Source organism: Diabrotica virgifera, chromosome 6 (genome assembly GCF_917563875.1).
Source record: "Diabrotica virgifera virgifera chromosome 6, PGI_DIABVI_V3a".
Classification (NCBI taxonomy): Eukaryota; Metazoa; Arthropoda; class Insecta; order Coleoptera; family Chrysomelidae; genus Diabrotica; species Diabrotica virgifera.
In genome coordinates, this window is record NC_065448.1 from 188,027,612 (window position 1) to 188,045,362 (window position 17,751).

Consider the following 17,751-nt stretch of genomic DNA (forward strand, 5'->3'; position numbering starts at 1 on the left):
GTTTAGTAACATGCTCATTATTCGCTATTTTTTCATAGATAATAGCACCTATTACTGTACCCGTGAGTAATAATTCATTACTCACGGGCTGAAGTTATTCACTGGTCATTACTCACGGGCTGAAGTTAGATTCAAGTGTCGCATGCCACTTTTAATATTAATCGTATATAAACTGCAAATAAAACTACTTAAACTTGTTTATTTAATACAATAATTATTGTAATTTATACCAATAATTAACTTCGAAAAATTTTTAAAGGAATTTTAACTGTAACAATGTCAGTATATTTTTTACGTTTATATCTTGTTTACTAAAAATTTTGACGTTTATCATTTAATTTAGTGACAGTGACATTAGCGCATTTTATTTATGTTAATTGGAATTTATAACTAATATTGTGTTTGTTTTTCAAGTTATATTGTGTTAAATATGTTATAACAATTTATGTATAGTTATATAGTATTATATTATATATTGTACAGTTAAATGTAAATATACATTATAACTATATATATTAAATACGTCCACCGACAACAGCAATTTCCTATTTATTAGATTCACTGACAGCAGGTAGGTACAAATTTAAGCTTTTAATTTTTCGGAAACGAGTAGAACTTATATTGAATATTTCTAGTTGTATTTTTACAATAAATAAGAATTTAGTAATAGTAGGCAACCAATTATTCAGCCACGTACTGGAGGTAAATAGCATTTAGGTATATTTGTAAATTATTATAATTTAAATCTCGAGTAGTTGATAACTAAATTTTTTACTAATTAAAATAAAAAAAGGTCGTAGAAAAAGTATAGTATTCTACTCGCATGTAATGGCTATTACTCACTCCGATGAATTACGACACTCGCCTACGGCTCGTGTCGCAAACTTCATCATCGTGAGTAATAGCCATCATTACATGCTCGTTGAATAATATACTATTATGCGTTGAGATTGCCCCTAAAAACATTGTGTTTTAATTTGATTGTGATTACTGGATATCTTCCGGTCCCGCATAAGCTCCAAAATATGCCAAAATATTGGAAATGTACAGTTTATACGAATTTTTTTCTTATGTTTAATTAGTTTTAAATCGTTCCAGTTACGATATTTTTTTAAAAAACACTTCTGGTTGCTAAATAAGCCTAATTATACAAGCAGAATTTTTTAGTTATGACTGAGTGACATAATAGGGATTATAAATAACAACGAGCATAGAACCTTTCAACTTATATCTCTATTATTATAAAAAAAGTACAATATACAATTATCAGTTAATTGTCTGCATTATTGTCTCTATTTTGTAACTGAAGAAGGTACTTTGAAATCTGATTTACTGGCGAAGTCTGGCATGGCTGATCGTGACAGTAGAGTACTTCTGATAAATCCGTCTCTAGCTTCAGCGCCACAAATTCTGCCCGAAGCTTCCGTCACTAGTTTCACACAACGCTCAACTGTCTGTGTGTGAACTGGGAATTTCTTGTAATTAATGTTCCAGTTAGGGATGGAGTCACTGTTGATGTACGATTTTATCTCTTCATCACTGACCTTGGCCAACAGTGGGGAAGAAGATAAGTCGCAGTTCATCCAGTTGACAATATCTGAGTACTCTTGAGCACCAAAGTTGATTTTCGGCGGTGTGAATGTCCTTACTTTATTCCTTTTTGAATCTATTTGCCTTGCCTTTAGAATTCGACAAAGTCCGAGCTGTCTTATCAGTTTATTGTCGTCCTCAATCATTGCCAACATCAAATTTTCGGGGTGGGAAAAATAACCATTTCGCTCAATCACTCGGTTTATAACAGCAAGCAAAGGCTCGGGCAAATATCTCGTTGATTCAATTGCTTGGTAAACAAGCTTTGGACCATCTGTAAAGTTTTTGCTTTTTTTGATAGCAAACCACATTGGCATATACGATTTCAAGATAAACAAAGCTCTTGAAGTTCAGGTGAGGGGTTTTCTTCACTTATGTAAAGTCGCAAAGTTCTATTTGCTTTGGTCAACCACCTGGAGTGTGATAAGTGTCCGGGATCTCGTACAGACAAATCCCCTTTACATGTCCCAGATTTTATCGCAGTGGAGATATCAAGTAGGTACTCTTCATCCTTGCTGAGAACCTTTCTGTCTACTTCCGGTATCTGACAATCTATAGACTGGAAGTTAATTACCGGCAGTTTTTGACAGGCAACAAATTTTTCACCGATTGGTCCTCTTGAAGTACTAGGCTTGGTTGTTTTGCCATCTAGATGTTCAAGGAGGTGCCGGAACGGCAGCTCATTAAAGTGGAGCAGGCAAATTGCCCATTGGACGGGCCTCCTTAAATATAATTCAATTACCAATCAATTACCAATCACCGTCCGCCCGGTATCTGCTCTAATCTCTCTGGCACGTTAGTTTTATTAATCTGTTACGCAACCGGGAAATGATGACTGAACTTGGCAGTATTCCTAAATTCCCTACAATAGGTTTGTGTGAATATAAACGATTACTATTACTTTTAAAAAACAATTAATTATCAAATTCCAAAAATACGAAAAAATGTTGAAATTTCAATATTTCGGCATATTTTAAAGCTTACGCGGGACCGGAAGATATCCAGTAATCACAATCAAATTAAAACACAATGACTGCGTTCACCAGATGCAAACACGTTCACAAATGTTTGCGCTTTGATTCTAAACTTGTTGACATCGAGCTGAACGGTTTGTTGTTTAGGTTAAAATTTGACATTTTGCTTGCTTGGTTCGAACGTAACCTAAAATAAATTTTCTCAATAAATACGTTTTTGAATTTTTTTTTTTTTATTAAAGGAAAAAAGAAAATTTATTTAATAGACAATAACGTAGCAGAATGTCTTCAGTAGCCTTTATTTTATATATAAAATCCATACCAATATATTCTACAATATATACAATTTAAATTCCCGCCATATTTTTTCAATATTCAACACGTTTGCAAAGTTCAACTTAAATATTTTTTGTTTGAAAAAATGGCGACCTCTTTCCAAACATGTTTGACGTTAGCAAGTCGTTCAGAAGCATAAAGCGCAAACTGATTGCCAACGTTTGCATCTGGTGAACGCACCCTTTGTTCTTAGGATCTATCTCAACGCATAAATAACTATTACGTTAAAAAATAAATATAAAAAAAATTTCACAAAATAAGAAAAATGAAGTTTTTTTAAAAAATAGTCAAACTTTAAGGTTAATGCAGGACCGGAAGACATTAACCGATTTTGAAATTTTTTTTTATTTTGTTTCTAATTATAATTCGCAAGTTTTCCGCGGTATTACAACTTAAAAAAAAAATAAAAGTTTTTTTCGGCCTACCCTATTGTTGAGCCAGAATATGCGAATATTAGGTTAAAGAACATAATATTATTATATATGACGGCAAGTGGCAAGCATACTTTCAACATGTAAACAAGTCAAATCCACATCTCAGATATTACCTGGGGCAGATTAGCTAAATATTTTAAACATCCATACTTAATGTAGCTTTTTAAACCAATGTTTCCTTGACGGACTTCTTTTACTGGGCTCTGACCCACATATTTTTGTTAAATACTATCTTGGTGGTTAGCATATACATTGCACGTAATCACTGATGATGACTGGTAAACCAGTCGAAAACTAGTTATGTGATTTTGATGTGGCCCTTTTGAGGGTTTTTAAATATACCTTTTATACAGGATTTTACTGTTTTTTGTATTACATGGTATACAGCCAACCACAGGAAAACTTTTTCCTTGTGAATTTTTAAATGTTCAAACTTCTAAGAAGCGGATGGCCGGCGGGAGCTGGCTTGAACATTGAATTTAAGCAAAAAGCAATGTTTATTTGTGAAATCATTCTTCTCTGTTTTATGACAAAAGTAAAGTGTATTTTGAATTAAATAAATTACATACATTCTTCTTTTTTTTCTGTCAATTAATTTAACTGAAAAAAATTGTTTTAGACAACCTGTATAATTACTTATGTTAATGTTTATATTACTGAATAGAGAATCAAATCTCCTTATAAATGAGCTAGCATACGACCCCTATTCATATTAAAAAAAAATTGATGACGTCATCACGCCCAGATGTATGACGTCACTTATACGATGTGTATGCCAAAAGCTCATAAATTAAAAATAAAAATCCGCCTGTTTCGGAAATTTGCCTTAAAGTCTCCGATTTACAAAATAACGAATATACTCCTTTCATTTGCAGCATACTGTATACAGGGTGAGGCAAATAAAGGGCCTATTAGAAATATCTCAAAAACTAAATTCAACAGAATCATAAAAATTTGAATTAAGGGGTTTTGAAAAGTCATCTGTAAGGAAAATATTTTCATCTATTTGCTACTTCCGGTTTTACCGAAAGTTGCTTATAACTTCGCTTTTTTAAATGGGACACCCTGTTTATTTTTACATTTTTGGATTCTCTTCGATGTCTTCTTTGTTAAAATATGAGGCTTTGTAATGTTATACAGGGTATTTTAAAAGATAATTACATTTTGTTTTAATTTCGTAGAAATATTTACACCCTGTAGAATTGTAGTAGTTTGACATCTAAACCTCTACTTACGTACAAATGATTTTTAATACAGTCTACTATTGTTAAGAATCATTAGTATAGCTAAATTTTTAATTTTAGTATACAGGGTTGGTCAAAACTCGGAATGAGTATTTTCTGAGTTTTCTTAAATGGAACACGATGTATTTTAGTATTGTAATGAAATGATATTTTATGGTACTTTTTTATTTCCTAAGCATTCTCTATACCTAACTGCTTTAATTTGTGCTTAATTGTTAATCGCACTAACAATCTTAACTACGTAGGTATGTATTTTGATAGCTAAACGATTATTGGTAATTTTAAGGATCAGTCTGGAATAATATGTATTTATTTCTGAAAAATTATTTGTGGTTGAATATTTTCACCGCCAACCTAATAAAATATTACGTATTTTTTTTGCAATTAATGTTTAGTTTGAATCACCAATAACTCACAAATTAAAGCAGTTAGGTATAGGAAATACTTATAAAATAAAAAATTACCATGGAATATCATTTCAGTACAATACTAAAATACGTTGTGTCCCATTTAAGAAAACATACTTAAATTTAAACTTTACAGGAGAAAGTTTATTTTTCCCCTAAACTATGCACTTTTAGATTCACCTGTAGACGGAGAGGCAGCGCTGAAAAATATATTTAAATTTACTAAAGCTAGATTTTTCACAGTTGATTACTGTAAGTGTGTAGAGAAACATACTGCGGTCGGTCAAGCGAAACGTAAAACAGTGGTTACTGAGAGGGTATCAAAGTTGCTTTCCTACGAAGGTAATTATTTCCATTTACTGAGGCTGAAAATCAATACACACATTCTAAATTAAATATAAATAAAAGTTGTTATAGTCGGTCAGCTGTATGACGGGACAGAGCCGGTCGGTCGGCCTCAATAATCGATTGAGGAAGTGAAGCATTTTGGCTCGCAATTTTTTCGTCCAGCATGGATTTACTTGAAATTTTCACAAAAGGTAGAGAATAGTCCAAGGATCATTTTCTATATCATGCCGCTATCATACGCTAAAACCTTGGGGGTGGTTGCCATCCCATCTCGAGGGTGGGAATTTTTTATTACATTTTAATCATGTAATTCGATGGAAAAAGGGATTCTAAGAAAAAAATATTTTTTACATTTTCTTCGTAAAACTAATATTTTTCGAGTTATTCGCGCTTGGAAATAACAGTTTTTCGACGAAAAAATCAACTTTTTTAGAGGGTTTTTTGAGAATACCTCGAAAATTATTCTATATATTTTTGGCGATAAAAAGTTTCTTCAAAAATGATTTTGTAGAATTTTTAAAGGGCTATAAGACTGTGTAAATTAGATTCCATAATATCCCTTAGTTTTTAATTGGGCGGGTTTAAAGGGCTCGAATAAGGGGGTGTTTGCTGGTAAATAGAGGTTTTAAACAGCTATATCTGGCTAACTATTCACTGTAATGAAAATCTCTGTAGAGGGTAATTTTAGTCATTAAAAAAGCTACAATTTAGTAGTTTATAATTTTTTTTTGTATCTTCAGTATTTTCGGAGATATTTTGAAGTAGAAGGTGAAGAATGCTAAATTGCAAAAAAATCAATTTTTCTTTAAAGTCCAATTTTTCCAAAATTAGGCATTTTAAATAGGTCAAACTCCTTAAGTGTATTGATAATATAAATATAAAAGGAACTACAGAAAGGTAAAGACCAATTTTAAATTAGGAAGGTAGTTAGGGGGTTGTTTTCACTGATTTTTTCGTACAGAAAAGCCAGTACCGACAATTTTTTTGATTATAAGTCGCTTAATTTTCGTGCTAAAAACTTTTTATTCTTTTTGTTTGAAAACTCTAATTATACAGGGTGTCCAGAAACTCTACCGACAAACGAAGACAAAAGATTCCTCAGAAAATTTTAAGACATTTTAACCCAATTCACCTAGTCCGAAAATGCTTCTTAAGAGAGCTAGATTTCTTTGAAGATGGTGTCATGTAATTAGTTTTTCTTAAATACCCCCAGAACGCTTCTATTTAGAAAAACGAAAATTATTATGCATATTAACTTTCCAGAAATGAATCGATTTCATCCATTGCGAATTTCTAGTACCGGTCATAGGCGTCCGTTTTGGGTAAGGCAATGGTTATTTAATCGCATAACTTTTTTGTCTTCAACTTTTAAGCATTTTTGATACTGGATTATTAAATTGTGAGGTATTCTAGTACTAAAAGGTACTCTTGCTTTAAGTCGGTAGGACACACCGTTTTCTAGAGAAATCAATTTTAAAGTTTTTCGTTCTGAAAATTTGAAAAAAAATTGAAAAATTTTTTCAAAAAAAAGCGATGTATCTTACCCACTTGAAGCAAGAGTAACTTTTAATACTCGAATACCTTACAAGTTAATAATCATGTGTCAAGAATGCTTAAAAATTAAAGACAAAAAAGTTATGCTATAAAATAACTGTTGACCTACCCAAAACGGACGCCTATGACCGGTACTAGAAACTCGCAATTAATGAAATCGGTTTATCTCTGGAATATAAATAAATGTACCAGTTTTCGTCTTTCTAAATATTTTTTTTTGAAAAAAAAATTTTTAATTCATAAAACGAAAAATTTTCAAATCGATTTTTCTAGAAAACGGTGTGTTCTATCGACTTAAAGTAAGAGTACCTTTTAGTACTATAATACCTCACAATTTAATAATTCAGAGTCAAAAATCCTTAAAAAGTAAGGACAAAACAGTTGTGCGATAAAATAACCGCTGCTCTACCCAGAACGGACGCCTATGATCGGCACTAGAAATTCTCAATCAATGGAATAGAGTTATCTCTGGAAGATAAATACGCGTGCCAATTTTTGTTTTTCTAAATAAAGGCGTTCTGGAGGTATTTAAGAAAAACTTATTACAAGACGCCATTTTCAAAGAGCTCTAGCTCCCTTAGGAAGCATTTTCGGACTAAGCGAATTGGGTTAAATTGTCTTCAAATTATCTGAAGAATCTTCTGTCTTCGTTTGTCGGTATAGTTTCTGGACACCCTGTATAGTTGAAAAAATATTTTTTAAGTTTTCCTTGAAAAATGCAAACTTTTCCCATTATTTGGCTTTGAATATTTCAAATTACGCATTTGACGAAAAAAGCTAACCTTTAACATGCCGTATCTCGGTTTGTATTGGTCTTAAAGATATTATAGGAAAAGAATTTGGTTTGTGTTACTAAAAGATACAATTTCTATATCTAAAGTTTTTTTGATTAAATGCATATTTTTAGGTATTCTCAAAAAAACCCCCTAAAAAGTCGATTTTTTCGTCGAAAAACTGTTATTTTCAAGCGTGAATAACTCGAAAAATATTAGTTTTACGAAGGAAACGTAAAAAACATATTTTTCTTAGAATCACTGTGTCCATCGAACTGCTTGGTTAAAATGTAATAAAAAAAGTCCCACCCCCGAGATGGGGTGGCAACCACCCCAAGGTTTTAGCGTATGATAGCGGCATGATATATAAAATGATCCTTAGACTATTCCCTAAATTCTGTGAAAATTTCAAGTAAATACATGCTGGACGAAATAATTGCGGGCCAAAATACTTCATTTCCTCAATCGACTATTGGGGCCGACCGACCAGCTCTGTCCCGTCATACAGCTGACCGACTATAATAACTTTTATTTATATTTAATTTAGAATGTGTGTACTGATTTTCAGCCTTAGTAAATAGAAATAATTACTTTCGTAGGAAAGCAACTTTGATACCCTCTCAGTAACCCCTGTTCTACGTTTCTCTTGACCGACCGCAGTATGTTTCTCTACACACTCACTGTAATCAACTGTGAAAAATCTAGCTTTAGTAAATTCAAATAGATTTTCAGCGCTTCCTCTTGGTCTACTGGTAGATACACCTGCAGGGCTGATGCCTGCCAGGTCATGGGCTATGAATTATCACTATACAAATTTCTAGCCTTACAGGACGACCGTTAGTCGGAGGGTTCACTAGCTCTTAGACTAATAGCGTACTGACTTACACCGGCTGTCGCCCGATAATCCTAGTGAAGCAGGTTTTTCTATGGATGATTTTGCTATCTTTTGTGTTTTCTGGTATGCTTCACTTCTGCGTTTTACTCTTTTTATTTTACACACTGATTACAGATGCTTAATTTGGTATTTAATGCGCGTTAGCATGTGAACGAACTGTAAGTATTTGTAATTTGTAATCGCGAGTTATCGAAACGAGCGTTAAGCGCTTGTCATGTGAACGTGGTCTTAATTTCGAGCTTTAACATCAAATTATTATTTTTTTAATATTTCAAAAATTTTAATAATAATTATAGAATATATTTTCGTTAAAAGCATTAAATTACAAAGTAAATTAAATAAAAGTTTCACTATCAAACAAATTCCAATTAAACATTGATGAAATTCATGAATTTTAAACCTAACGTTAAATACTCATTATTATAATTTATTTAAACATACAAACACTACAAAATATCGACATAATATGTAAATAATATTTTCTGTTATAAAATTAATTAATTACCAGATATAAACGAAAACATAACGAATAGTAATATAAATGAATTCGTGGAATTACAAGTCATATTATAGACCAAGAGGCAGCGCTGAAAAATCTATTTGAATTTACTATAGCTAGATTTTTCACAGTTAATTACTGTGAGTGTGTAGAGAAACATACTGCGGTCGGTCAAGAGAAACGTAGAACAGGGGTTACTGAAAGGGTATCAAATTTGCTTTCCTACGAAGGTAATTATTTCCATTTACTAAGGCTGAAAATCAGTATACAAATTCTAAATTAAATATAAATAAACGTTATTATAGTCGGTCAGCTGTATGACGGGACAGAGCCGGTCGGTCGGCCCCAATACTTGATTGAGGAAATAATGCATTTTGGCTCGCAATTTTTTCGTCCAGCATGGATTTATTTGAAATTTTCACAGAAGGTAGGGAATAGCCAAGGATCATTTTCTATGTCATCCCGCTATCATACGCTAAAACCTTGGGGGTGGTTTCCACCCCATCTCGGGGTGGGAATTTTTTATTACATTTTAACCATGTAATTCAATGGAAAAAGTGATTCTAAGAAAAAAATGTTTTTTACATCTTCTTCGTAAAACTAATATTCTTCGTGTTATTCACGCTTGAAAATAACAGTTTTTCGACGAAAAAATCGACTTTTTTAGAGGGTTTTTTGAGAATACCTCGAAAACCATGCATTTAATCAAAAAAACTGTAGATATTGAAATTGTATCTTTTAGTATCACAAACCAAATTCTTTTGCTGTAATATCTTTAAGACTAATGCAAACCGAGATACGGCATGTTAAAAGTTAGCTTTTTTCGTCAAATGCACAATTTGAAATATTCAAAACCAAATAATGGGAAAAATTTGCATTTTTCGAGGAAAACTTAAACAATCGTTTTTCAAGCATAAAATTAGACCTTAAAAAAATTTAAAAAAGCTTTTAGCGTGAAAATTAAGCGACTTACAAAAAAATGTCGGGACCTGCTTTTCTCTACGAAAAAATCAGTGAAAACAACCCCCTAACTACCTTCCTCATTTAAAATTGTTCTTCACCTTTCTATAGTTCCTTTTATATTTATATTATCAATACACTCAAGGAGTTTGACCTATTTAAAATGCCTAATTTTGGAAAAATTGGAGTTTAAAGAAAAATTTATTTTTTGCAATTTGGTATTTTTCACATTTTACTTCAAAATATCTCCGAAAATACTGAAGATATGAAAAAACTTATAAACTACTAAGTTGTAACTTTTTTAATGACTAAACTTACCCTGTACATATATTTTCAATAAAGTGAATAACTAGACTGATTTGAGCCTGTTAAACCCGCCCCAATTAAAATCTAAGGTATCTTACGGAATTTAACTTACACAGTCTTATAGCTCTTTATAAATCCTAGAAAATTATTTTTGAGGGGCTCATTACTGAGAGGATATCAAAGTTGCTTTCCTACGAAGGTAATTAAATCCATTTACTAAGGCTAAAAATCAGTACACAGTGAGATATAATATTTTTCCAAAATTAGGCATTTTAAATAGGTCAAACTCCTTGAGTGTATTGATAATATAAATATAAAAGGAACTACAGAAAGGTGAAGACAAATTTTGAATTAGGAAGGTAGTTAGGGAGTTGTTTTCACTGATTTTTTTGTAGAGAAAAGCAGGTACCGACATTTTTTTGATTGAAGCCGCTAAATTTTCATGCTAGATACTTTTTATTATTTTTTGAAAGGTCTAATTGTATACTTGAAAAAAGATTATTTAGGTTTTCCTCGAAAAATGCAAAGTTTTCCCATTATTTGGCTTTGACTATTTCAAGTTATGCATTTGACGAAAAAAGCTAACATTTAACATGCCGTATCTCGGTTTGTATGGGTCTTAGAGATATTATTGGAAAAGAATTTGGTTTGTCTTAATAAAAGATACAATATTGATATCTACAGTTTTTTTGATTACATGCATATTTTTCGAGGTATTCTCAAAAAACCCTCTAAAAAAGTTGATTTTTTCGTCGAAAAAACTGTTATTTTCAAGCGCAAATAAATCGAAAAATATTAGTTTTACGAAGAAAATGTAAAAAACATTTTTTTCTTATAATGATTTTCCCATCGAATTATATGGTTAAAATATAATAAAAAATTCCCACCCCCGAGATGAAGGGGCAACCACCCCCAAGGTTTTAGCGTATGATTGCGGCATGATATAGAAAATGATCCTTGGACTATTCCCTACCTTCTGTAAAAATTTCAAGTAAATCCATGCTGGACGAAAAAATTGCGAGCCAAAATGCTTCATTTCCTCAATCGATTATTGGGGCCGACCGACTATAATAACGTTTATTTATATTTAATTTAGAATTTGTATACTGATTTTCAGCCTTAGGAAATGGAAATAATTAAATTCGTAGGAAAGCAACTTTGATACCCTCTCAGTAACCCCTGTTCTACGTTTCGCTTGACCGACCGCAGTTTGTTTCCCTACACATTCACAGTAATCAACTGTGAAAAATCCAGCTTTAGTAAACTCAAATAGATTTTTCAGCGCTGCCTCTCAGTCTATAATATCCTAGTTCTAGGACTACACAGCCTATAGTCTTCATCTTATACAATAACATACAGTATGGAAAGCATTTATGGAATAAAATTATTTCTGTCCTGGTTTCAAAAAATTGTAAAAAACGCTGAGACGCGTCGATGTTTGTATTATAAATGTGCGCTTTTTAAATATAAATTTAAATGTGCAGGGTGATTCATGCAAGCCTAACAGAGTTCATAAGCTTTATTTTTAATATAACACCCTGTATATTTTTATATTATAAAAAACTGCTCAACAATCTGAATTCAACGAACTATATCATGTAGGGTGTATTATGAATAATACGGGGTGAAATTTTTAAATTATAAAGTATGGAAATCTCGTATGGAATAAAATTATTTGTAACATTATTTTAGAAAACTATAAAAAATGCTCCAACACGTCCACTTTTAAATTCAAATGGGCGCTTTATAAATTTAAATCTAAATATACAGGGTGATTCACGCAAGTATAGCGTAGTCCATGATCGTTAGGTACTTTTAATGAATCACCCCTTATATTTTTATATTCTTAGAAGATAGTTAGCAACTTCATCTCAGAAAAGTGCATTATGTAGGGTCTATTATGAATATTACAGCGTGAAATTTTAAAATTATTTATAAATTTCATCAAGACATTAAATAGAAATCCCAACATATTGATACTTAGTTTATAAAATGTATGTTTTTATTTAGCTAATTCAAAAAAATATTAGCATCATTTAAAGTGTGGTATATTATTAGTTTTAAAACTTGATGTATTTAATAATGTTGACAACAATTATACCTACATAATTTTAAAACTTCAGCTTGTATTAGTCCTAATAAATCCTAAATAATACACTTTTTTGAGATAGGATTGCTTGGCAGCTTCTAAAAACATAAAAATATACAGGGTGTTTCAGTAAAATTAATATGGCCTATGCTAGGCTGGCGTGAATCACCTTGCTTATTTAATTTTTTTTAAAATAGTGCATATATTAGAATTTAATAGTTGACGTATTCTAGCGTTTCTTATAAATTTTCCAAAATAAAGGCGCAAATAAATTTAATTCCATGAGTGGTTTCTATAAATAAAAATTTCAACATTTCACTCTGTATTATTCATAATACACTATACATGATATAATTCCTTGAAATCAGGTTCTTCAGCAGCTTTTAAAAATATAAAAATATATAAGGTGTTCCACTAAAAACAAAACTTATGGACTATGGCAGGCTTGCGTGAGTCACCCTGTATATTCAAATTTATAGTTATAAAGCACACATTTATATAACAAAATCGACGGGTTTCAGCGTTATTTAAAAAATTTTAAAACGAGGACAAAAATAATTTTATTTATAAGTGCCTTCCACCCTATATAAACTTAATTAGATATATTACTACAAAATCCTAATAAATGAAATATTATACATAATAATGTATAACTATAATTCAAAATTATTATTACAAAAATAAATTATACTACTCGTTTATCTCGTAATTACATACCTCATATATTTAACCCTAATAAACCATTTTTAATATCATTTATTATATTTAGTCATAACATGCTAATATATTATGCATATTAGTGAAAGTCGCAGAATATATTATTTCGTTAAAATAAATTAATTATCAAGGTAATTAACTCACTTTCATCTTTGGCATCCACTTCTTCCATCGCCGTCTTAAACGCTCTACCAAATCCTTCACCCGGCATCAGTTCCGGCAGTCGAATTCTCAACTCATGATTTTCAAGGTAATGTTCAATGACCCCTAAGACGGTTCCATCATCCACAATAGCCCTCGCATCGTTTTCACTCTTGACGCTGACAATATGAACGCCATCTCCCAATTTGACATCATCTGGCTGACTCTTCAAATACTGCCGAAACACCTTCGTCAAAATCTGCAATCCACCATACACGGGCGTCGTTTCGGTCCTGACGTCGGATAATAAAAAAATTACACTAACTAACACTAAGTACTTCATGTTCTAACACCACCAGTAAAATGTGGAAAGTAGATGGCTGATCTGTTCTTATATTAAAGGCGGTTTTGAAAAGGATGTTACTTTTTAAACTTTTCATTATTGGCATTTAGTGGAGCAGAAAACGAAGTAACAGAAAAAAAAAAAGAAATGGACACAAATATGTGTTTAGAGGAATTGGATCAGCGAGATGAAATGACCTGCTTATCGATTAAGTTTCTTCTAGTAAAGTGAGATTTCTGAATTACGGGGACAGTTTCAATTGTTCGTTGCTAATTAATGAGTAAAAATTAATAGAATTGAGCCTTGTATTGTAACGTAAATTATGTATAATTATATTATTCTTCCAATGGGATCGTAAAGAAATAATTCTTGTGTTTATGTTGTACATAAAAAAACTACATCTACCAATAATAATTTACGCTTACCACGCTGGATCTGCGTATATGAGGATCAGTGCGTATTTTTTCACTTAAAATATACTCTGGGCTAATTAGCAAAATTCATGGAAAAGTTATTTACCAGCAATTTTATTGCTGGAATCGAATTATAAGATTCTAAATTATAAGACCCTATATATTAATAATATAGGTATGCAAAGTCCGCAGATAGTGTGCTACTTTTTTTATAAACAAAATGGCGCCGACAAATCGTATTTTTTTCAATTATTGCTCTATAACTCCCAAGATTTTAACTTTACAACCAAAACACCTTAATAAAAATTCACCGTAATTAAATTCTGCATAGAGATATGTTTTTCATGATTTACTACGACGAAAATTTTCCTCGGCAAATGCGGGTATTCCTAACAAAAACTATAATTGTCAAATAAAGTTTTAGGTAAGTAATTATTAATCAATAATTAAATAACTTAGTAACATCAAAGATTTCTTGGTATAGATTGTAATTCCAGAAGCCGGTGAAAATTAAACGAATATTTTAGCAACAATTCAATTGTTAATTAACAATTTACGATCGCAATAATAACCAAAATAATCATGATACATTGATCAAACTTATAAAGATTATAAAGATGAGATGCTTGTTTAACATTTTATCGGCAAAATATAAATTTTTCTTTTTTTTGCATAATCTTTAAATTTTGAAAAAAAAATAGTTATAATACGTTGGTCTAATTAGTAAAGTACAAAGAAAGATTATTTACCAGCAATTTTATTGCTTTAATCGAATTATAAGATCTTATGTATTATTAATATAGGTATGCAAAGTCCACAGATAGTGTGCTACTTTTTTTATAAACAAAACGGCGCCGACAAATCGTATTTTTTTCAATTATTGCTCTATAACTCCGAAGATTTTAACTTTACACCAAAAATACTCTAATAAAAATTCACCCCAATTTAATTCTACATAGAGGCATGTTCTTTCCGATTTGCTCCGATGAAAATTTTTCCCGGAAAATGTGGGTTTTCCCAACAAAATCTCGAATTTTCAAATAAATTTTTTGGGCCAGTAATTATTTATCAATAATTATATAGCTTGGTGAAATAAAAGCTTTCTCGGTATAGATTATAAATTCAGAAGCCGGTTAAAATGAAACGAATATTTTAGCAACAATTCAATTGTTAATTAACAATTTACAGTCGCAATAACAACCAAAATAATCATGAGACATTAATCAAACTTAGAAAGATTATAAAGGTGTGATGCCTATTTAATATTTTGTCGACAAACTATAAATTTTTCATTTTTTGCATAATCTTTACATGTTTTAAAAAAATTGTTATAAACAAATTAACATTTCTTAGAAATTGTTTATTATATTCTAATTTTAAAAAATACTTAAAATGCGTATTTCATAGGTCTTGTAAATGAATGCTTTAAAAAAAATTTCCAACCATTTGCAAAAAAGTTATGAAACAGCAAAATAAATATACGATATCTCCATTGTTTATACTTTGTTTTAATTGTTTCAAAGCTTAAAAGTGAGTCTATGGTACAATCTAATTACTCACAAAAAATGTCAAGAATTAGTGCAATGGTTATATTTTAATCAAAGATTAAAAATACTTTTTTTTGTAATTTTTAGCGCGAAAGTAGGCTTGATACAGAGCCGGAGATAAAATGTTCACTCGAATCGACTGACACGCTTAAACTCGCGCGAGTTGTGTATGTGGGCGTGTAGCTACGGTACTGTATTGTTCTACTTTCCCGCGTGTAAATTACAAAAAAATATATTTATAATCTTTAATTAAAATATAACCATTAAGCTGATAATCGATATTGTTTTATAAATAATTATGTATGTGGGCGTGTAGCTACGGTACTGTATTGTTCTACTTTCCCGCGTGTAAATTACAAAAAAATATATTTATAATCTTTAATTAAAATATAACCATTAAGCTGATAATCGATATTGTTTTATAAATAATTAGCTTGTATTTTAAACTCACTTCTACGCTTAGAAAGAATTAAAACAAATTATTAACACCGTAGTAATAGTATGTTTACTTTGCTGTTTCATAACTTTTTTGCAAATGGTTGCCAAAAGGTTTTAAAGCATTCATTTTCAAGATATTTGAAATGCGCATTTCAGCTATTTTTTAAAATTATAATATAATAAAAACTTTCTGAGAAACGTTAATTTGTTTATAACTATTTTTTTTAAACATTTAAAGATTATGCAAAAAAATAAAAAATTTATATTTTGTCGACAAAATGTTAAATAGGCATCTCATCTTTATAAGATTTCAAAGTTTGATCAGTGCATCATAATTATTTTGGTTATTATTGCGACCGTAAATTATTAATTAACAATTGAATTGTTGCTAAAATATTCGTTTAATTTTCACCAGCTTCTGGAACTATAATCTAAACCAAGAAGGCTTTTAAATCACCAAATTATTTAATTATTGGTAAATAATTACTTATCTAAAACTTTATTTGAAAATTAAAGATTTTGTTGGGAAAACCCGCATTTTCCGAGGAAAATTTTCATCGGAGCAGATCGAGAAAAATACGTTTCTATGCAGAATTTAATCGCGGTGAATTTTTATTTAAGTGTTTTTGTTGTAAAGTTAAAATCTTCGGAGTTCTAGAGCAATAATTGAAAAAACACGATTTTCGGGCGCCATTTTGTTTATAAAAAAAGTAGCACACTATCTGAGGACTTTGCATACCTATATTATTAATATATAGAATCTTATAATTCGATTCCAGCAATAAAATTGCTGATAAATAACTTTTCCCAAAAATGGCCTATTCTCCGATAATCAGCCCAGACTAATAATCAAAAACAATGATAGCCCTAACCAAACAAAAAAATATTACCGATTATTTCATTCATAGGAGATTCTGACCAATACAGAAATAAAAATTAAAGTGATAATTTTTGATAATATTCCGTCGTCAAGTATATTACGTCAGATGCCCTTCGTTGCTACGAAAAAATACATTCAGTGACATTAATGACAATTAATGTTTCAAAAGTTATATAAAAGTGATGACTTTCAACCGTCAAATATTTATAACAACTGTTTGTTTAATTGTACTAATTTGTACTTACATAAATAACTTACAATAAAATTTTGGTTTTGAACAGTTTTATTCATGAAATAATCGCAGCAAATTGCACTCGATCTCTAAAACTATTGTCGAATTGTTCCCCTCGTGACACTTTGACATACTTTCACTCCGCTTCGGGTCGTGAAATTAAAACTGTCAAAGTGTCACTCGAAAAAAATTCGATAATTTTAGAGCTCTTTTGCAATTACTACTGAAAATTTGGCATAACTTAAGTATAAGATATTACTAAAAATATGCGACAAACTTCAGGAGGTGATTCTGCATAAAAAAATAATAACAGGTGACTATGTAAACGTACGTATGTCCAAAAATGCTTTGTTTTCCGAAGTGTTAAAATACAAAGTGTTGGAATTTTTTTTACAAACTGGTGATTTAGTTATTGCTACGAAATCGGCAAAATACATACAAATAAAATTTGGTGAGCTTGAAGCAGTAGTTATTACAAATTTTTTGAGATATATTATATAATTAAAATTTTTTTTGCATCATTTGCGCCCATACCAGTAATGGTCTAAATTAAAAAAATAGGGGATCACTAAAATAATGAAAAATTAAAAATTGATTTTAAATTTCCCGTTCAATTGGTGGCAAAAACATT

At 30.6% G+C, this 17,751-nt stretch overlaps 1 protein-coding gene across 1 annotated transcript in view; it reads right to left on the reverse strand.

Annotated features, from left to right (window-relative positions):
- The window catches only part of LOC114336180 (uncharacterized), a 51,945-nt gene extending 38,297 nt beyond the window's left edge, over window positions 1-13,648 (reverse strand). The window contains exon 1 of the mRNA XM_028286509.2: window positions 13,271-13,648. Coding sequence (XP_028142310.2) covers window positions 13,271-13,610 — 340 coding nt within the window. The 5' untranslated portion in view covers window positions 13,611-13,648. The remainder of the gene's footprint in view (window positions 1-13,270) is intronic.
- Window positions 13,649-17,751: the final 4,103 nt, after the last annotated feature.